Source organism: Paralichthys olivaceus, chromosome 13 (assembly GCF_024713975.1).
Source record: "Paralichthys olivaceus isolate ysfri-2021 chromosome 13, ASM2471397v2, whole genome shotgun sequence".
In the NCBI taxonomy this organism is placed as follows: domain Eukaryota; kingdom Metazoa; phylum Chordata; class Actinopteri; order Pleuronectiformes; family Paralichthyidae; genus Paralichthys; species Paralichthys olivaceus.
In genome coordinates this window covers 7,371,095-7,392,786 of record NC_091105.1, presented here as the reverse complement: position 1 = coordinate 7,392,786, position 21,692 = coordinate 7,371,095, and the positions used below count along the sequence as shown (strand labels likewise).

Here is a 21,692-nt window from a genome sequence, read left to right as displayed (position 1 = left end):
AGCGACTCTGACGAGGGTCAGATTGTGACGGATAGACGACTGGGTCAGATTATAACTGAACAGTCGGCATGGTGTGGTGTTCCTGGTGTTCAGCGGTAAGTAGAGGAGGGACAATGACATGTCATGGGTACACAAGGCTCATAAATACATGTGGAGAGTGAGGTCTGGTCCCACTGGAGAACTGCTGAGGCCAAAAACACCTGAAACCCTTGAAGCTGTCCATGATGGAAAACAGTCAGAACCAAGAGTGCATAGCTGCTTCCTGTGTGTGACGCTGCATGCTCATGCTGACCCCTGTAACATGACGTGAGCGATGGAAGCAGGCGGCCTGCTCTGATGAGTCACGTTTTCTTTTTTTACGTCATGTGGATCATGGTGGGCGGTTGGGGCTCTTTGGGGTCCACCTCATACTGCAGTTAGTGTCTAAATGATACAGCCACAGAAACACAAATGGATTTCAATGCCTGAATACTGACGAGATACAAACTCGGTTGGACTCTGATTTTCTATCTGTGTTTATAATCAACCTGCCTTCCAGGTTAAGATCATAGAAGTGGCAGTTTGAACACTGAATATGACAATTCAAACACAGAACAGTACTTTTTTAACTTAGCCACATGTGTCTTATACTTGATTGTTAGTTTATTATCATTAGGGGTTTATAAGGTCTGCTACACATGTGGATTTAAAGGTGATAACAAAGTAGAAAGTAGAATAGAGTTTTATTCTTGCAACATCCAAAGTAGAAAGTTAAGACTAAATCGACTTGAGCTCTTTTTTCCAAGGTCAAGAATGAAATTTGAAACTCAAAGTTGAGCCAAAGTTGAGTTAATTCTCCAGCCATGACGATATAAAGCTTTTAATGGACCAGTTTTTCTCTTGGGGTCATGTTTGATACCACAGGTCAAATTAGATGACGGACTGGAAAGGGCCTGGGTCTTGTCAGTGTTTCTCCACAGGGTGGAGCATGAAACCCGGAGTAGAAGCAGTGAGAGACCAGACAAGGATTAAAGTCTGGTTTGAGAAATTCACTCTGCAAACACAAGCCTTGATTTCAGAACACATGTTCTTTATGTTGTTTAAACAGCTGTCACCTCTACACACTGTCTCCACGACACTGTGTGGGAAATGCATTTATAACTTTTCTGGTAAAAGTGATTAAAACAAACAAGATGAAACGTACAAACAACAACAACAATAATAATAACAACAACAACAATTATAATAATAGTAATAATAATACAATTACAGACAATAAAACCATTAAACATAACACGGTGAAAGATATTTATGAGCAGATTGAGGCTACAGACCAGGAGGAACAGAAAACTGAAATTATGTGCGGCATGTTTGTGTAGGATTAAATAATTATAAAATAATTCATGTGCAGGTTTGGTCACTGAAACTGAAATAAAACGAAACTGTGGAAATCATGTAGGAAAAACAATAGACGTATTTAAAAGATGTCTAATATTCCAGGTGAGCAGTGTTCAAGTGCTCATCAACAAAATCAAAACTCACGTACTAAACATAAGTCACACAAAATACTTAAAGTGGGGGACGGGTTAGTGTGTGACACAGTGCGGAAACAACCCCCTCACAAACTCACAATCAAGCTGAAAAACACACAAACAACAACTTCTATGATTTAAAGTGTCTGATGGTTGTTCGCACACACTGCATGGATCATTTCTAAACCTTAAACCTGCAGTTTCCTTCATGTTTCACTCTCCTGTTCACCCTGCGTCTCCTTTTCTCTGTGTACTTCCGCGTACAATGCCCCCCCACCCCCCCGCTCCGCTGACACACGGCAGCTCTCGGGACAGGAAACCAAACAGCCCTCCGCCGCCCGGTGCTTTTCTCTTCGTTTCACGGTGAGTACGAGTTTCAACTCGTCTTCGCAACAACTTCCCCGAGAGTCTGAACTTCTCCGGCTTCGTTCGACCTGCGTAAAGTCGTCGTGGTTGTTTGTTTGAACCGAGAGAAGTCGCTCCATCCAGCCCCCGAGCAGCAGACAAGGGGGGGGGGGGAGTCCGCCGATAGGAGGGCTGCGCTCCGGCTGCGCACTCGACCGAACTCGGCCTCCTCGAATAAGAAACTAAAAACCCTCCACTTCTACGTTTAGCATTTTTTTGGGGCTAATTAACCGTGAGCTCCGTGTGGAGGCTTGGACCCGGAGTCGGGAGCGGTTCTGCGGGTAGAACAACCTCAGGTATCCAACACGTTTGCTCCGTGCGTATTTTCTTCCTTTCTTTTTTTTTTTACGCAGTTTACGCAGAGTTGTCAGTCAGAATGTGTCGGTGACCTTGTGAGTTAGTTTGTTATCTTATCTTTTGTCTCTGAGTGAGGAGAGTTTCTCATGAGGGAAACACAGATATAGAGGATGAGGCTGCTAATAATATAGTTTATTCTTTAATTATCTCTTTTTGTTGTTGTTGCTTTTCATCTTCTAACAGGTGACCCACTCCTCTGTCTCCCTCTCACTGCATTGTTTTTGCACCACGTGAAAGAAGGCCACAGTTTACGGCTCCAATTATATCGAGATTGCAATGTAAACGCAAGGAAATATAAAAAATAGAGATGCAATAGAAGTAATATACAGTGTAAACACAACAGATGAAGGCAGAACAACTGTACGTGAGCCATTGAATTGCACAGACAGAATATTGCACTGTTAAAAGAGTTAAAGGTCCAGTGTGTAAGATTGAGGTGAAAGGGATCTATTGGCAGAAATTTAATGTAGAATAATCCTCATGATGTTTTCACTAGTTTGTTTCATCTAAATTGTATGAATTGTTGATCCTTTATATTTAAATACTTTATATTTACACCGAGGGGACCCTCTCTACGGAGGCCACCATGTTTTTTACATTAGTCCGGACTGAACAAACTAAACACCTTTTGAGTTTTTATGACAACTGAAGCTACCACAGGTTCTTTTCCATGTTTGGAAGGAGAGGGTGAGGTGAGGGGTGTTCAGCTGCAACATGAAACTTCACCTCTCAATATCACCAAATACTACTCACTGAACCCTTAAGCAAAATATTTACAAATCCAAATATAGATCAACTTTATGTTGTATCTCATCACTGTGTTTGCATGATGCACAAGCATTATCTTGATATATACATAACTTTATTTATATTATCCATATTGTTTTATTGCTCAGCCATACAACCATCCTCCTGCAATCCCTCCTCTCTCTCCCTGTACTATTCTCCAGTGGTGGATCAAGGATTTGTTTAAACCACAATTTACACCAAGGAGCCAAATATATGTATGTGCGTGCACATTTCAGTAATGTTTACATTTAAGTGACTCCTTGTTAACTGTTGCTAATGCTCTATAGCTTTGAGCAAAGCCACAGATCATTGAATATATTGTGAAAAATGTTCCTTGCTCATCTTGGAAAATAATAATTCTTCACAGATTTTCATATCGTGTCATTTTATTGTTAGTAAGTGACCAGTTCATTTTGCAAAACACCCTAGTGACAGGACAAGGGGCACTTCAAGGGCCAGTCAGATTTCAGCCGGCCCCACCCCCTGGATCCGCCCCTGCCACTCTCTCTCATCACATCATCCCATATAGGAAATATAGAGCGGGGGGGGGATCAGTGTAGACAGCGTTCACTAATTAGTGTCTGCATTATCATTGATTATCCATGATGATGATTTTTGCCTTGTGAAATAGAGGACACTGCCTGTGCAGCATGAGTGAGGGGCTGTGCAACGAGTTCAGCCTCAGTATCTCATTAACCGAACACGGGAGGCTGGGACAGTGCGGCCATGTTTTTATTAATTACTCCTTAAAGAACAACATTATCTTTATCCAGGTTGAAAGTTTTGCCTCATGACCGACAGTGGATAATAATAATGGTTAAAGTTACCTATTGTTAGACAGTGCTGTGTGTGGGGGGGTGTTGTGAAAGGCATTGCAAGTGGTGTTTTTTTTTTTTTTTGGGGAGTGTGACGCTGTCGCAGCCAGCTGCTGCACCCCAGAGGCCCCATGTGAAGCAGCCCTGCCACTTCCTGTTAAGCTCTGCTAGACTAGCGAGCACTGCACTTGTCATCTCTCTCTCTCTCTCTCCCCACATTTTGCAAGTGCAGGCTTGTCTCGAGCCCAAAGGCTAACTTCTCTTCCTTTTAAAGGAATGTTGGCTATTTAATTTGAGCTGCTGTGCCGCTCTCTCCCTCACTGTCTCTCACCCTCTCCGTTGTCACAGGCCTACAAAAACTCACCCGCGTCCACTGTCCCTCAGAGGGTGGGCTGATAAACTCGGTTAGTGCCACAGCGAGGTGTAACAGTCGTTAATAGCCTCTTGCGAGAGATACCAAACAACTGGACTGACAGATAATGTCACCCACAGTGGAACAGCCAGGGGGTATCCTAAGGTCCTGGAGCTGGGTTAAAGGCAAGCTAATAATTTACTATAGTCAGGATTGAACTTTAAAAGAAGCACAGGTATTCTTCTGTGGGTGCAGTTAGATTGACAGCAGATAATGAGAGACAGACTGGACTGTCTCTCCAGCGGTTTACAGGGAAATTTACTGATTCCTGCAGAATGAGCTCAGTCTGTGCGTGTCTGTGTGCGTGTCTGAGTGCGTGTCTGAGTGCGTGTGTGTGAGAGAGAGTGCATAGAAAGGTGATGATGCAACAATACGTCCAACAACAGGTGATCTCAGAAGTGTGAGATGTGACAAAGTGTAAGGTTGTAGCATTTGTTTGAAAGGATGACAGCGGTGACTTTGCATCACTCGTGAAGATGCAGCAACGTGTGACATTTACATCTGTAACTGAATAACTGAATATTTTGGGTTTCATACATATAGACACTTCCCCCGGGGAACTTAGTATGATGGGGTTTTGACTTCCTCTATTTTCTGAACTGTGAATAAGCATATTGCCAAAACAACCTGCAGATTAATCAGAAATCCCTCAAGTTCAACCTGTATCATGATGACAAGGCCAAAACACTTGACGATTCAAAGTTGCACAACTGAAGAATTGTCCCTAACACCCGCTGGTGTCCGCTAACACCTGCTAACATCTACTGGTAGTTGGTAACTTAATTTGTGCAGAAGACGTATAAGCGATAGTCACCCTTTGTCCTATATTCTAAACTGCAGCTCTAAACTAGATATTCCTCTTGTACCTGTGGTTGTTATTAGTAACTTGCTGATTCTGTTGGAAATCAGTGAGCAGGATTTTTGCATCATTGTGATGAAGAACCTTGATTTGTTCAGTATTTACTGGATCGTCAACCACTTTCACCTCAAACAGACATTTCCTTCTGGTTGTTTTATCTCTAAAACGCTTTTGCATTGCAGCAGTTTATATAAGTCACACTGAGGTCAGAAACCCGTTTTGCACAACAGACAACCGAATAAACAGACATTACAATTCCAAAACACACTAGAGTCGGCCATTTTCAGTTTGAAATGTCACTGAAGGAAATGCAAAGGAGGAAGAATGATCACTATTTCTCTGTCATGACTTAACAATGCTAAGACTGTAATAGCTCCCTCATCACTCACTCTGCAGCTGGCTCTAAATTTAGGCTTGGAACACAGATATGGATTATTGTCATTTTGATGTAATGTCTCATGACTGTAATTGTTGCATCAACAAGATGTGATGACTTGCATCAGAACGCAGCGACCAAAACATATTTGTTCCATCGAGGAGTACTTGTGAGTACAGTACATAGTATGCACTATATGGTAATAAAATAATAATTCTCCTGTCCTGGTAAATGACCACATCTTTAAATTCCCCCCCACACACAGGTTTCCTGTTTTAAATGTGTCTCTGAGCCCAAGACGAGAGATAACCCTGATGACATCACCAGGACATCATCAGTGTTTTCTCAGGCCTGCGAGATGTTTCCTCCAGAGCCACAGAAGACATTATAAAAGTGTTTTCCATCAGGAGTAGACTGACCTATCTGTGTAGAATTAGTGGAGTACCCCTTTAAGAATGAAGCGGACTCCCACAGCCCTGATTTGTACCGACTTGTTCTGCCCTTGAATGAAGCGACAGCTTTAGACAAAACATTGATTATTGTTCTCATGAGTTAATTTCCGTCCATTCGTTGTACATGCAAACCATTAACTCTTCATCTTTCATTTGTTATCAGCCCGTTCACATGAAAGAGATTTTAAAGTTACTCTTGCAGCTCAGAAATGCTGGATGGTATGAATACAAATTTATATCAAAGTTTTTTTTAAGCTTCTGGCATATATCAAGTTTTTCCATTTAGGTAGAATTGTAGTGGTTTGTTCGTCCGTCTGGGGTACAACATTATCATTTTTTGAGCACTCTATATAATGCAGGCTGTAACAGACAATTTGAAGGAATCTGTGTGGTACGCTATGCTAAACAATTTTTTAAACTGCAACATAGTGGAAACAGAACTTCAAAATAAATAGATATGCCAACAGAATGAACATTGCTGCATTTTCCAAATTAAATATTTGAACTAAACTTAAGTTAAATACTGAAAGTGTTTTAATTATTCAATTGCACAGGTGGAGACCCACAAGTCGCTCTGTAGGAAAGCATAGCTGACTTGAATTAGGGATGAAGAGTGACTGTTGTGGTTGATGTCATGATGGAGAGACTGGTTTGTCGGAATGAAAAGTGTTTAGTTGTAGAAAGGTTCAGTTGAAGGTGGTGTTTCCTCATCCATGCACATGTCAGAGAGATTCAGATTCACACTGAGACCGTGGGATAATCTGGTGGGAATGGCAGGCATAGTTTGGTGTCATCAGCATAGCAGTGATATGACAAGCAATGACAGAGGGTAATTGGACTCAGGGATGTGGTTTACATAAGTAAGAGAAGGGGCCCAGCCCAAGCCTTGCGGCACACCTGTGGGCTGGGTATGGGATAAGGATGTATATCAATGCCATTATTTGATGCCTAATGAAACATTAGAGTTGTTGACATATATGCTACTGTCCAGCAGTATGTAAAAATATATATACCGTGCAAGAGCTTTATACCAGTATACTGGATGAACTGGTATACTGCCAGGCACTAGCTCACAGGCATTATGTCTTAACACAAAGAGCTCGGTGCTTTCACCTGCCAATCTGTCAGCTCTCTGCTGTCAGTCACATCTGCTTCGTACTCTGGAGTCAATCTAGACCAAGCATCCTTCTCACAGAATGGTTAAAGTGTGTGCGTGAGTGATGTGAGTCATGCGTGTGAAGTGGGGACATTCCCCCAGAACATCACGATCCCTTTGGGACCAAAATGCTTGTTGTCAATCTGTTTATGCACCCACTCTCACTTTGGCTCTGTGCGTACCTGGCATTATTGTGCATCATGATCACTTGTGTGTGACAGTTCACACTTGGCATAAGGATTCATCTGAGTGAACACTTGAGATGACATGAGATCTCATTTCCCTGTTGTATATGCAAAGACATTTTCACATCCTTGTTCAGTGGTGGAGTGTTTGTCAGTTCTTTATGAACTTGTAGGGAGCCAGAGGACATCAGCTGTCAGTAGCTGGGCCTTCAATGTGGTCTAGGATGCATTCATGTTCCCACTGGTCAACAAATGTGACCACTTGTGTCCCCAGACCACCTCTGAAAGTAGTCTGAGTGATGGGATCGCAAATGAGTCATCAGTAGTACTTTCACACCTATAGTTTATCTTCACACCTGTGGTCTACTTGAGATCAGATCCCCCAAGATTAATGTTAATACCAGCTCTGGATCGGGCCTCGATAAGAGGATTCTGCTCCAGTGCTGTATATACATGTGCTGCAGCACACTCTGAAAAAAGCTAGAAAGTGGAAAGAGTTGCATCCATCTGTCCAAGTGTGAGTCAGAGGGACGACTGGCAAGCTGATGTGTGTGAGCGAGGCAGAAAACAGAGAATGAGCTCTTTCATTTGAGGGTCAGAGTGGAAAAAGCAAGACAAGACTTCATAGATGTTTACTTTTGAGGAGTGAAAGATTGTGGGTGTTGTGGGGCGAAAGGTCCTCCAGTCAGACAGTGTGCTGACTGTATAACTGCTTTCAGACATGCACTGAACTCCGCAGATACTCCATGTTTTCTCCAGAGGAGGAGCATGTGTGAATGCAAATGTCCCAGTGAGAGATCCACAGTTACTGTGGACTTTCTCCGCCTGGCCTCCGGTGTACAGTTTGTAGAAATTCAGGAGATGTTTGTGATGCTTGGTGCAGATGTAGAATCATTAGAATCTGACCAGATTTACTGTTTCTCTGAAGTGTATTTGATTTTTTATTGATAATCTTTTAATTACTCCAATGGTTTTTGTTTCCAAACTTGGTTGGCAACATCTTTGTCATTTTGAAGTTTTTAATTTCATTAATTTCTTTATAATTTCATAAACAATTATTAATTCAATGGAACAATCCAGTTGCAATGTGGGTGATGTAAACAACAGTCTTCGACAAGAAAGAGCAGTGTGTTGTATGTTGGGCTGTGGCGGAGGTGTGCTCTCTTCTGAGTGCTATTCCCCCTTAATATAATTCTTGCTCAATTGTACACATTAAGTTTGAAAAAAAATAAAAAATGTCAGACATGTTTAAGTCGTGAGATCCTGATCAAAGTTTTGAATCAGCTGCATGTTGACGTGTTATGTTGGTCTGACTGTCAGCACTAGCTTTGAATTACACAACACAATATCTCTGGTTCTGCTTGGTTAAAATCCATCTTTAGTGAGTTCCACAATATTATAGAAGTATGAGGTCAAATCAAGTTCTTCTTTAACCTTTAATCTTTTAACTACAGACTTAAGAGTCATCTGTTTTTTTGGCATATCTTTCATATTCATCAGTCATTTCATTGTCCACATGCATTTAAATTGGATTCCAAACATTGTGCTCATTATGGTCATTACAGAGAAAAGTCTTGAATAAATATTGACTTATCCCTTTAAGCCTTATTAATCTGTCCTGAGAAAGAAAAAGAGAGAATGTTGCATATCTGGATCGCACAGCATTGGCATGAAGTTAGCATCATGAACCAAGGTGTTCTTGTGTGCAAGTACAAAGGCATTTTTGGCAAAGTTAGCCTCGGCTTTGATTCTGGCCAGTCTCAATTCCCTCCAGAAATATTCCAGCATGTGTCTGGGTATTGCTGCTTCTATTTTGTCTCGCTTTGAATTTAAGATGCAAATGAACGCGGGACACGCAAACATAATTAGGAATGAATGAGCAGCAGTTTTTCACAATGCTGGTCAGAGGTTTCTGTGTTTGGCCTTAGCAAATACTGCACTACACATACACACACACACACACACACACACACACACACACACACACACACACACACACACACACATATGGAAGCAGTCAGGCCAAGCTAGAGGTTTACTCTGAACTGCCAATCCATGCCAGTCGATTGGCCCCAGCCTATCAAATGTTTCCATGAAGCCAGTGACCTCTATATGGGGACATGAGGAGAGTGAGAGGATGGTGGGGGGTGGGTTTGTCAGAGCAGGAGAGTGAAGTGTACTTTGGCTCCAAGAGAAAGCGAGAAAATGAAGAGAAGGTGTGTTACTCCTCTGTGACTATGCATGGCTGTGTACATGAAGAAGGGAGGAGGCTGAGCAGTAGCTTGGGATACCTTGTTTAACATCACCATCAAAATCTTAACAGATGCTCGGGGAGTCTTACACTTAAATTTTTCAGGGGATGGGGCTGCTCAGCATCATTAAAAACCTCTGGAAGCAACGTCTGCTCAACCTAAATCACATCAAGAGAAGGTCAACGATTCTTGTTTCCAAATAAAATAATTTCAAGAAAAGGTTATTACAGTGAAACTCTCAGGAGATGCAACAATGGTGCAAGTCAAACCCTTTTGAAATCAGGAAATCCAGAAGGATTTAACAGTGTGGTTCTTTTTAAACTTGTAGAAGTAAAACCCCAACATGTAATGTCGGATCCTGTGTAGCAATGAAAAGGCCGGCCTCTGTTTTCCCGGCCGTGTTGGCCATAATCCTTTTTTAGCCGCTACGTAATGGTCGTTAAATTACATAATTGTCCCTTGTCTGCCGGCCATGAATGCACCGGCTGTCTTAGAGCGATTGTACAACGGACTGCTTTATTTTAGGCTGAAGGTGGAGGAGAAGAAGAATGGAGGTTAAGAGACACAAGGAGAGAAAGAAAAACTGGATATAGAGGGATACAACATACAGAAAGAAGGGGGGATATAGTGGTGGAAAAGAGGAGGAGGGCATCATTTTATACCTAAACTACAGATCAGCCAATTGCACTGATGTTACTTCCTTTGTATACTTTGCTGTGGTGCGCTATCATCATCCAACAGCGGCCTGTATTGTTTTCTTACTGTCAGTACAGTGACAAGATTACTGGGAGTATTTGTCCTTTGTAAAAGAAGCACTGACTGTTCTGCTGTCCTTTGGTCTTATTGAATTATCATGCAGACAATCAGTCACATTGTTACGTAAAGACTTCATATCCCTGTTGAGTTGATAAAAGTCTTATTTACAATCCAGCTGGTGTCTGTTAATCCAAGATGCTTGTTCTTTTCCGTTTGATCTTAAACTTTTTAAAAGGGTAATTCGTGAAGTGTTAGCAGTGTTTTGGATTCAAACACTGGTAGTCAAGTCGTGGCTGCTGAGACTGAATCAGGAAACGGATGTGGGCAACTGCGTCATCGTTTCCAAGCGTTTCAGCTGTTTTGGCCGTCGATGCTTCAACGCAGCAGTTTTCAAATAAAAACGAGGCAAGCAGCATTTCCAAAGTTCTCAGTTTTAGCCACTTGAAAACTCTGGAGTAGTGTGGACTTGTGTGTGCATACCTGACTGTTAGACTGTCGGGTATTTGGCTGTGCTGATAAATGTTGAAATGATATCCGGGTTCGTGTTGTTTTCGGTCACATTGGCTGGGCTGTCTTTTTTTTTTTTTTTCACTGCGAGTGCCTGTAATTGCAGAAAACATTGTTTTACGGTTTGGTTCAGATACAAAAACCAGAATATTTGTTGAGTTCAGGTCAGAATCGGTTAGTTTTCTCTCTGTCAGGTTCAGACAGAACATTGCAGACCTACCCACAGTCTAGTTTGGATGTCAGACTTAAACGTAGCAACTAAAACATTGTAGTCTGGAAGTAGCTTTGGTGTACTGTTGAATAAACTGCTGCACCAGGAAGAGACAGATTTTAAAACATGGCCAAAAGTGAAGCGGGAGAGGTTGACGTGTCCTGGCTTTCTGTCACTACGATGGGTCAAGTGCCAAAACACTAGATTACATCACTTCCCAAACTGCAACTCCATGGCATCTTTCTTTCTCTGTTACATGCCCATGTGGTATACTATTAACTCTTTATTCCCAGTTTGAAATCCAGGCTTTTTGTCTGAAGATTAGTCTCAAGCTGAATCCAACATGAGCCCAGTAACACCATCCACTCACGTACACACTCCTCAGTCGATTCCTCTGCGTGGGTTTTCACTGAGGTGCTAGCTCACTGTTAAACCTTCCTGCTGCAGCCCAAACCATTTGGTCAAGGTTGAGAGCATTGATTCTGCATCAGCCTGTTGGTGTGTGTTGTATTTTTAAGATAGACGTAAGCTCTCAGGTGAAGCTCAGTGCTCGGACACACTTTGGATGCTTATGTGCTTGTTAGACTTTGCAGAGTCTCTCACTCTTTTTCCATGGCCTGTTTTTTCTTCTTTCTTTCCACTGTTGCTGCCTTGTTCTTCATTTCCTGCTGCAGTGAGCCCACTCTTTTAATTTTTCCCCTCCTCCTTCACTAAGCGCCTTGGTTCCCCCCCCCCCCCTCTGTTTAGTCTATAGGGTTCATATAGGCCAGTGCTTGCAGCCACAGTCATTTTTACCAGTCCAAGTTTCTGATCGTAGTGTAGCTCATGGAAAAGTCAGACACAGAAAATCAACAGGATGATGAAACATTTGGAAATTTTGTGAGAATATTGGAAAAAAATAGTTTTTCATATAAATATATTTATATCTGTGCAATTCATGTAGTTTAAGGTCAGTTTTTAATCCGTTGTTCGAGCAAATTATTGAGCAATCAAACATGTCATCAAAATGCAGATATCTGCAAATCTGCAGTCACAAGCCATCCTCTCCGGCTCACACTCTTCTGTCATGAACTAAGACATGAGGACATGAAGCAACTTCCTTCTCTGGTTCCGATGCAAACGTGTAGATAAGTGGCACGGGAGGTGTGTTTGATCTCCATTATTTTCCGTCAGGTTTCTCAAGAAACACTTGGGTGCTCTTACTCTTTTACATTTACTGACTCCTGTGCTATTCCCTCCTTCTTTTTTTGCCTCACTTTCTCTTTCCCTCTCCCTCTTCTGATCTGATAGGTCATATACAGGAAATGGCTCTGATAGCTTCCTGAGGAAATTACACCCACTTCCTGTCTGTGTGTGTCTGTCCCCATTTGCCACCTTCCGCTCCACCAGTCGTTTCTTCTTCTTCTTCTTCTTCTTTGCTCAGGCACCTCAGGGAGCAGCAGCTGTAGGAGCAGTGGTGCTGGTAGGAATCCCCCCAGTCACTGCTAATGAGGCTGAGTCCTCATGAGTCGCCATATAAACAGCAGTGCAAACACAGCAAGCAACAGCCATTAGCTGCTGGGCTATTTTTGGGTGCTGCCCTCATAGATTATAGAGGACAGGACACGGCCTATTGTGACTGAGTGTCAGAAGAAAGCTCACACAATGGATTCTGTGGCCAGGTGCATCGAGTTATTGTGAATGAAAGACGCTCAAATTTGTGTGTGTTGTGTGTAGGAAGATATACAACTCCGTCAGTTGGTGGTTTACTAGGTACACATATCCACTGGTGCAGTCTAATGCATCAGTCATACAATAAATCCAGCCTTTGTGGAGCTTATAATGTTCACTTGTTTCTATTATAGCAATAAGTGCAAGTTAGACAGGCACCTCCCTTTGTAATACAGTACTGTTCAACAGCATCACAAACCATCTTCAAGAATAATCATATTAAATCAACACTTCCCTAAAACAGCTTCAATAACTAGTAACAACCATAGCAGACTCACTGCAGGACTGTTATTATGCAATTATGTTATATCTTAACATGCAAATTTCACCATAGTGGGACAAATAGAGGAATATTTATTGTTATTAATTTTCTTGTGCAATATATGCACATATATTGCATCTTTTAGATTGTAGCCTATGTTTTTTTATTATTATTTAAGAATAATATTTCCCCTCAAGATGCATTTAAACATTTTAAATTGAAAGAGTGAATTATTTTAGGCCTGTTTCACCTCCAACCAAACCAACAATTGCTGACAGTTGACATTTGAACTGTGCTCGGTTGCACCTGTAACCACACCCAACAGTGATGTCACCTTGTACAGAGAACTCCTGTACAAAACAAGATGTTCAGGAAATATTGAAGTCCAAATTTCCCTTGGGATTGAAACTGCGTTGTATCTAAATGACCAGGATTGTGTCACTCTGGTATTAACTCTGAGCTGGTCTCCTGGCAGTAGAGGTGAGTGCAGCTCAGACCATGTGATCACGTGTCGACTTGTTTGTTGTCTGGAAAACTGCTGAGTCAAATCTTATATTGTTTGTCACTGTTTACTCTCCTGGGATTTACATGTGTGCAGGTGTAATACTAGAAGTGCATCAGTATCGACAGAATAACCCTTTTTCCTAAAGATAGTACATCTCTTGATGTGAGCTATTAAGCTGGAGGACTCCTCACTGTTGATGATGAACATGTTGTGGTGTCTATCACAGAGAAGCACGTGCATGAATACGCCCTGGGTCACCTGATCCAACACCACTAAACTAACCATGTTCTCGTCTAACAGTCACCATCATATCATTTTTACAGGAGCTTGAGTGACACGTGCAGTCTCCTCCAATTGTGGCATGGACCCTGAAGATGCCCACTTGGGGGTGAGGTCACAGACTCCTCGTCTCTTCTTGGCCGGAGGGGTTTCATTGCAACAGCTACATACTAAACAATGATTTAACTGTTTCACAAAGGACATGGGCTCTGCGCAGGAGCTGATGTAACAGTTACTAAGTTGTTATTAGGCTGCTGTGTGTAACCTGGTGGAAATATGAAATGCTAAACTGTGCTGCTACTGCGTTTGAATGAGGAAACAGGTGTCTGGGTTTTTTCAGTTGCGTAGTATTAGACCTCAGGCCTGGTCAGGGATGAAGAGGAATGCTGTTGTAATGACCAGTTGTCATAGAACACACACACACACACACACACACACACACACACACACACATTACACACATACGTTCACCGGCAGCTCCCCACAATCACATAGGAATGGCCCCCTCCCACTTACGTGCTCAGTCTTAACCCACACACACACAAAGGCACGTACGCTTGATGGCTATCATCAGATTGATGCCACCTGACACTTAGTTAGTCCTGGAATGTGATGGGAGGGTGCGGTGTTGGTGGGACGGGCGTTGGTGGGTTGTGGGTGGGGGGCAGCTGCCTACTCTCAGGAGCTGATCTCGGCACTTATGCGACTTTCTGTTCAAACACTATATACTTGTGGTCTTTTCTTCCCCCCTCAACCACGTCTGAATCAGCCCGGATGGACCCTGATAGTTTGGAGCTTAAGCCAGCGATCATGCGCTAATTAAGGTGAAAGGAAGAGAGTCTGGTTACTGCTGAAACTCACAGACTGTCTCCATCTGTTGTCTGCACCGTGCCATATGCTGGAATGCACCGCTCGGCTCCTCCTGGGCAGAGGAGGCTCCCACTGTTGCTGCCGCCCTCCACAATCCTGTGCTCTTTAAATTTCAGAATGGCGCTGACCTTCTGTGCCTCCGTACCGCAATTAGCTTCCCCCTGCCTGCTTCAATTTATATCTCAGAGTCTGAACGTGTGTTACAGTTTCTCGAATATCAGCCGAGTCATAACAATAACAGGGGATTGGCTTCAGCATCTCCTGTAACGAGGAGGCTGCGACGTGGTGCAGGAGGAGCAGCAGTGTTTTGAAAAGGACTCTGCTTTCCTCAAGGTTTTAGAAGCTTGTTCTGCTTCACATCACAACTGAAGTCAGCTAACTGAGAGAAATCTTCCACTGTTGACATAGTTATTCAGAAAACACTATTTCACAGCTAAGCAATAATTGATCCAAAATGCCAATTATTCGCTTCTTCCAGGTCTTAAAATGTGGTTCCTCACTGATTTCCTTGGTGTTGCCTCATAGTAAATTGAACAATTTGGACTTTGTGCTGTAAGTTGGACAAAACAAGACTTTGAATGAGATCAGCTGGTGGTCCAGGATAATCTGAAAGGCCAAACTATAAATAATGGTAGCGAGGTCCCGCTGATGCATGCACTCAATCGATCACGAGTCAGTCTCAACTGTCATTCATGACAATTTTCCCCATTTTTAATGCATCAAATAACAAACCAGAGAAAACTTAACTGAACCTACATCAATCTGAGAAGAACCACCTAAAATAACAGGAGATATATAAGAACATTTTATTTTTGGTTGGTCCATGTCCCATCCACTAACATGAAGTTGAGTTTATGACCTATACTGACCTATACAATCAAGACACTTTTGGGGAGCCGTCACATCATATTGTTGCATACAGTCTATGAGTTTCTACAGACCAACTGCTGTAATGAGTGAATACAAGTGATCAGGGTTGTACAGGACGACTGGTTCACATCATTAAAACCTGAGTTGTAACAGTGAAAGCATTTTATCTTTCCACCAGCACTTAGCCATATTTGCTTTGGCAGCAGTAGCCAGTCATAGCTGTGGTTGTCATGGTAAAATAACTTTTTCATGATCTTGGTGGTGTTGGACACTTTGTTAAAGTGTTGGGTGGCTGTGTTTGTGTGTTTGTGTCCATACAGATGTGTGTTCACAGCCCTGACAGTGCTGTGTCTCTCTGTTTAGCTAACCCCTCCTACGCATGTTGCTCTATCACTGGCCTTTCTCAACCCTGCAGCCCACTGGATATGACCATGAATCCATGAATGAACTCATTCTCTCTGTCTCTCTCTCCTTTCTCTGACTAACAGCTCTGGTCTCTGTACAAAAACTTACCTTGACCTCAAAGCATTCCTGCTTACCACTGTACGCACACACACGCACACACGCACACACGCACACACGCACACACGCACACACACACACACACACACACACACACACACACACCACACACCACACACACACTGTTCTCAGCTTGTGTGTGAATCGATTGTGGTTGTGGACACAGTCACTTTAGTCACATTTTGTCATAAACTCTAACCACCAACTGATTTGTGAATGTGAATATGTGGCCTGCACACACACCGCACATATTCACCATAATTGGGCTTGCTGTGTAACCTTGCAAAAATTAACAAAAACATGTTTTAATTGTCTTATCTACAGATTGTTAAAATATAATAGCAATTCTTAACCAATTATTAAGTCTACATATCCAATCTGAACTTAATTATATCTGATGATTGATATATTATTATTCTCATGTCTTATAAGTAAACGATATTTTATTTCTAGAGCTGTGTTCTTAAAGTGCTTTACAGCCTATATGTAAAATGTGAGATGACAACAACAGTCCAATACAAAATAAATCAAGACTGGTTTCAAATATGATGAAAATGTCTGGATAGAATAAGAATGAACTAAAATCAGGTAAACTGTACGATCAGATCAAATATTCTCAGCTGAGCAGATATTCTGAGACAGGTTGTTCCTGTTTTTCTGGGCCTGAAATCACCTCACTTGTTGTGTTTTGCCTTGACTCTACAACTACAGTAAGAGCACACAGCTCAAGGATTCTTTAATAACTGTTTGTCAGGGCTTTTTTTCCACAGTGACAGTTTTTCCTCAGTACTTTCAGTCACCTCACACCTCATTGGCTCTTTGCCCTCTGCACACACACAGTTGTGGACAATGGTAAATGTTGTACAGTCTAGCTGTTGGGTTTTTTTGATGTATGTGCTTGGGTATGTGTGTGTTTGGGTGTTCCCCGGTGGCGGCTCTGGGTCTGCGGCCTTCAGCGGACTCCTTACAGGGGCAATGTGTTTGTGTTTTTTGGGTGTGTTTGCGTGCAGAGGAAGTGGTGCGAGGGGTGTGAAGGGTGGGGATGAGTTGGTCACCCGTTCCGATGCATTTTCTTCCCATTCATGGATTTCAAAGGCAAAAACCTTTTTCATTTCAGATCCATTAGACCTGGGGGGGTGGGGGGGCTTGAGGAGAGTTTTCCTCTGAACCAAACACTTGTCTGACAAATAATTTCAAGAGTGAAAGTTTGGACAAACTTCAGAGAGAATTTCCACAGCATGTAACTCATTAAATCATTCAACACCTGAACTGAATGTTTTAGTCTGGCCTCAGGGAAGAGGACTTCAGCAATACACAGAGGACATCTAATGACATTCACAGGATTATGAACTATCTTTTCTAATTGCTTAAATATCAGTGTCCCAGTAGCCTCATAATTTATTCTTAGAGAGAATCAGGTTTATTGAAAAGAGGTTAAGCTTTGCCAGTGGATTCTCTAATCACAGTTAAAATAGAATTTTTAATAAAACATAGAAAAGTCAGTTGTCAATGAAAAAAGACACGTTTTAACTTTTAGTCGAAGCTTTATATTCCCTTTGCCTCTGTTGGCTCATATGAATGGGATATAAGCGATATGAAACATCTCTCTCTCCACGAGGCCACACTGAATGCTGGGACATTTTCCCTCTTTCCCTGCTTGAAGTTATTTTTCTCTTGGAAAGTTCACTTTGTCCAAACTTTAATCAGCAGGGGCTCAGGATGTCAAAGAGAGATAGGCTGCCAGTACAAAGTGAAGCACATAATGTTTGCTAATTGTCCTGTTTTCTTCCTCCCTCTCTCCATTTCTCTTTCTTTCTCTCTTTCTCTCTCTCTCTTTCTCCTCCTCCATGGCAGGGTGTGTTTGGGGCTCAGTGCTCTAACCCAGCCATGAGCATCATCGGGGCTGAAGATGAGGATTTTGAGAATGATCTGAATGAAGTGAGTGAATTAAAACCTGACTCACGGCAGCTGAATGTCATTTTATTATCATCTCTCATTATCATTGTTTTGCCCCACGTCCCCCATTTTCTCTCTCCGTCTCCTCCTCTGTCTGTCTGCCTCTCTCAGGCGGGGGATGATCAGTGTACACACTTTAACCATGTAGAGCAGTTGAAGGATCGGCCGACACACCTGCTGGTCTTCATGCAACATGTGTTTCTACAGTTTGACCCTGCTCCCGTGGTGAGAATTACACCTCCTGTGTGTTTTTATCTGTGTGTGAGTGTGTGTAGTAGAGCGTCGTTACGGTTCAGTCAAGTTGGCTGGACTCTCAATATGACGTTTACTCTGCATTTGCCTGTAATTCAGCGATATGGCAATATTAGACTTCAGGTTGTGGGAATATGAAATTAAATACTAATGATTAATTGATTAATCAAATATAATCATCAGTTGCAGCTCTACAGAAAGAGGACCACACTGTTTAATGTGGCCAGTTAAGGACAGTACAGGTGCTGCTACTACTCCAGTGACTCATAGCTGTGATTTGCTAATTGATATGTTATCCAATAAAATACAATTTTCAACATTTTAAAGGAAAATGTATTTCTTCATTACAACTTGCATCTTGTTTTCATAATATTAGTCATCCCCGCCATACGCAGCTGTGCTGGTCAACAAAAAGCCATTAGGGAGAGATAAGCAGTCGGACAGGTTCTGGAGAAGTCCCAGTGTAAACAGCAGCTAACTTTAGAGCAAGTTGTTTCATTACACTGCAGGAGGTTTTCTGTGCAGGGACTAATCACAGCGTCCTCAAAACATCTACTCGTGACCAGTCAGGTAATTTACCTCTGAATATGAAGTGATTAACTTCAGTAATTCACCTGATTAGTTATTAAAGCCAAATCATGATAACATTACATTAGATTGCATTAGAGTTTAGTTTCATCCTGACTTGCAGCTTAGTTTGTAAAGGACACATGACACTAATATTCCCTATGAGTTTAGACAAGAGTGTACACTTCGTGTGTGTGCGTGCGTGTGTGTGTATACATGTGTATCAGTGCTGATATAAAGCATGCCTGTCCTTTCCCCTTTGTTCCGCATGCAGACTTGGTGACCTACCCCAGGTACTGTTACACCTCCCATAGCCACGAGTCGACGCCCTCCTTCACTCTGATCCTTCTTTTCCGTTAACCTCCTTTTCCATCCCCTCGTCAGTGTTTAGTGAAGGGGTTACACTAAAGTCAGTGGCTGCTTGTTCTGTCTGCTGCTTTCAGTTTTAGATCCCACATAGAAAAGTTACGGCTAAAACAACATTCAATTATTGAATCATATATTTTCTGTATGTTTTGTAAGGGTTTTATTTATGTCAGCATGTTGACTTTTAAATGCATCTGGTGAATAGTTTTTTTTATAAACTAAAATTTTGTTGACAGCTCATCCTATAGTTTTGTCAACTTCATTCAATTCAGTGTGTGTAGGCTAAACGAGAAACACACTTCCCTCATTCATCAGCAGTCACTGGATTTCTGTCCGTGTCTCTTCTCTCAGCTCTGTTACCTCCATGCCGAACTCTTCAAGACCTTCAGTGCCAAAGAGACCAAGAAGCAATTTGTGGAGTTCTACAACACCTTCTTGGACAAGGGTGCAGTAAGTATCACACTACACTGCTTTATCTGTAAGACTGTCTAAAACATCTAAAAAGTTGGGGACTTGGATTAGTGTTTTAAATATGAGATATAATAGAGATAGTTATGTTTGTCTGGAGTGTGTGAAACAATAGAGAGAGGGCAGAGAGGGAGGGATGTTAGAGAGACACTTGAAGTCTATTCTCATGCTCCTTATCAAGTTTGTTTTATCTAAGCACTCAAGGAGGAGGTCATGTTTGATAACCACTTTTCTTTTAAGTAGCGCCGTAACTTATTGAGATGCAATTAAATTTTTATGTCATGTTTCAGCTTTGGAGAGAATTGATCTTACTATTTTGGTGATATTACATTACATTTAATTTAGCTGACTCTTTTTTGATATGCACCATATAAAAAATCTAAATATAGCAGCCTTGGTGATATTGATATTATACTTTTCTCTTACGTTGTTGTATCCTTAGGAATCAGATCTAATCAGTTTAGAAGTTGGACTTGGGGGAGACGAGTACACTGTGTGCACATGGTCTGTGTTTGTGCAGAACGTTACAGAGTCTGCCTTTTTTCATCCCTGCCCGTTGCACACCTGGCCATTTTTGTTATATGTCCTCATTAGAGCTTGTGCACGTCTGTCAGCCGGCTTGTGCAGCTCTCTCTCCCTGTCTGTCTCGGTCCGACCCCACAGCTTCCTGTCAGGATCGTGGGAAAGCCCTTCAGGAGGAATCATCCTCACTTGGCCTCTGTCTTTTTTTTTTTAAAGACCGTCTCTTTTGTAAACCCATTGACTTAAAGTCGGCCCATGTGGTTATTTTCATGTCAGTGACAGAACTCTGCATCTCCCATTTGGAATATCTGTTTTTTCTGTTATTTTTTTTCTCTTAAAATTTATTTCTAGTGTTCAAATGACCCCTTGTGGAGATATTTAGCTACTGCATCCATTTCCATGGCTCCTTATTAGCTGAGACAACACTGATCTATTTCTTCATTCTGCACAAAACAAAGAAAAAATACACACATAGCAAAACAAGTTATGAAAAACTTCATGCCTAATAGTTTCTATAAATATATATAATGTTCCTAATTCTGTATCTACTCTACATTACAGATTCTTAGAGTGTCAGTCCCCCATCATATATCCTATGAGTTGGGTAAGTTATTTTTCTGTTGTATATTTATTTAAAGCTGTTAAAAATGTGTTATATATTCTCTGCCATATGTGCACAACTCAACTAAGTGTCTCCCGCCGGTATCAGTCTTCCCACTTACTCCCTGTTTGCTTCTTCTCAGACCGGACTCGTCCAGATCTGTTCTCCGAGGACATCCAAAAACGCTATGCTCAGGAGGTTCAGAGCGCACAGGCGGCTGAAGTGGCCAAACAGCTGGAAGACTTCAGGTGGGAAGCTCCTGAACTCTACTCGGCCAGTGTAGCATCATCTTTATTATGCCCCAAATATTTATTTTGTGGATCCACAAATTCTGTCTCATGCAATGCTGACAGCCGTCTGCTTTGGGATGCATTAAAGTGTAATATACTCACTGCTGTGTCTACTGTATGTGAACCTAAAGAAGTTGTAGTTATCTTCCATGCTCTTCATTGTGATTGTTTTTGAGTGTTAATGTTAAAATGTGTGAGTCAGCTAGCAAGCAGTCTGACTTAACATTAACACCACAGTGTTAAAATCAGCCTTGTAATTGTAGTTTACAGGAAATCTGAATAGAGAGAAAGATTTAAACAACTGTTAGGAATACCTATGTTTTAGCTGTGGCAGCCTGCAGCACATGTGTCTGCTCACTTGATTGGATGCTGGATAGATATTATTTTTCATTACCGTGTCCAACTTTTGCCTCTTTCTGCTTTGTGCTGCACAGGCAGAAGAGGATGATGGGTATGACCCCCAACGAGGCAGAGCTGATCGATGTGGAGAGCCACTATCCCACCGACCGCGTCCCGATGGAGATGAAGGAGAAGTCTGTGGCCGAGAACCTGCTGGACAAGATGTCTGAGACACAGTGAGTGTTCGTCTCTACTTTTCACAACAGTATC

The 21,692-nt window shown here is 42.0% G+C and overlaps 1 protein-coding gene across 17 annotated transcripts in view; it reads left to right on the top strand.

The window, feature by feature from the left end:
- Positions 1-1,607: 1,607 nt before the first annotated feature.
- The window catches only part of arhgef1 (Rho guanine nucleotide exchange factor (GEF) 1), a 38,512-nt gene continuing 18,427 nt past the window's right edge, over positions 1,608-21,692 (top strand). For 4 of the 17 annotated variants that reach the window (XM_069537730.1, XM_069537736.1, XM_069537729.1 and 1 more), the window contains exons 1-8: positions 1,792-1,874; positions 13,844-13,908; positions 17,916-17,999; positions 18,129-18,242; positions 19,554-19,652; positions 20,754-20,796; positions 20,936-21,041; positions 21,518-21,658. In XM_069537730.1, coding sequence (XP_069393831.1) covers positions 13,882-13,908; positions 17,916-17,999; positions 18,129-18,242; positions 19,554-19,652; positions 20,754-20,796; positions 20,936-21,041; positions 21,518-21,658 — 614 coding nt within the window. In that variant the 5' untranslated portion in view covers positions 1,792-1,874; positions 13,844-13,881. Of the gene's footprint in view, positions 2,233-13,843; positions 13,909-17,915; positions 18,000-18,128; positions 18,243-19,553; positions 19,653-20,753; positions 20,797-20,935; positions 21,042-21,517; positions 21,659-21,692 lie in introns of all 17 variants that reach the window. The other 13 variants (XM_069537739.1, XM_069537735.1, XM_069537732.1 and 10 more) reach the window with 6 other exon arrangements.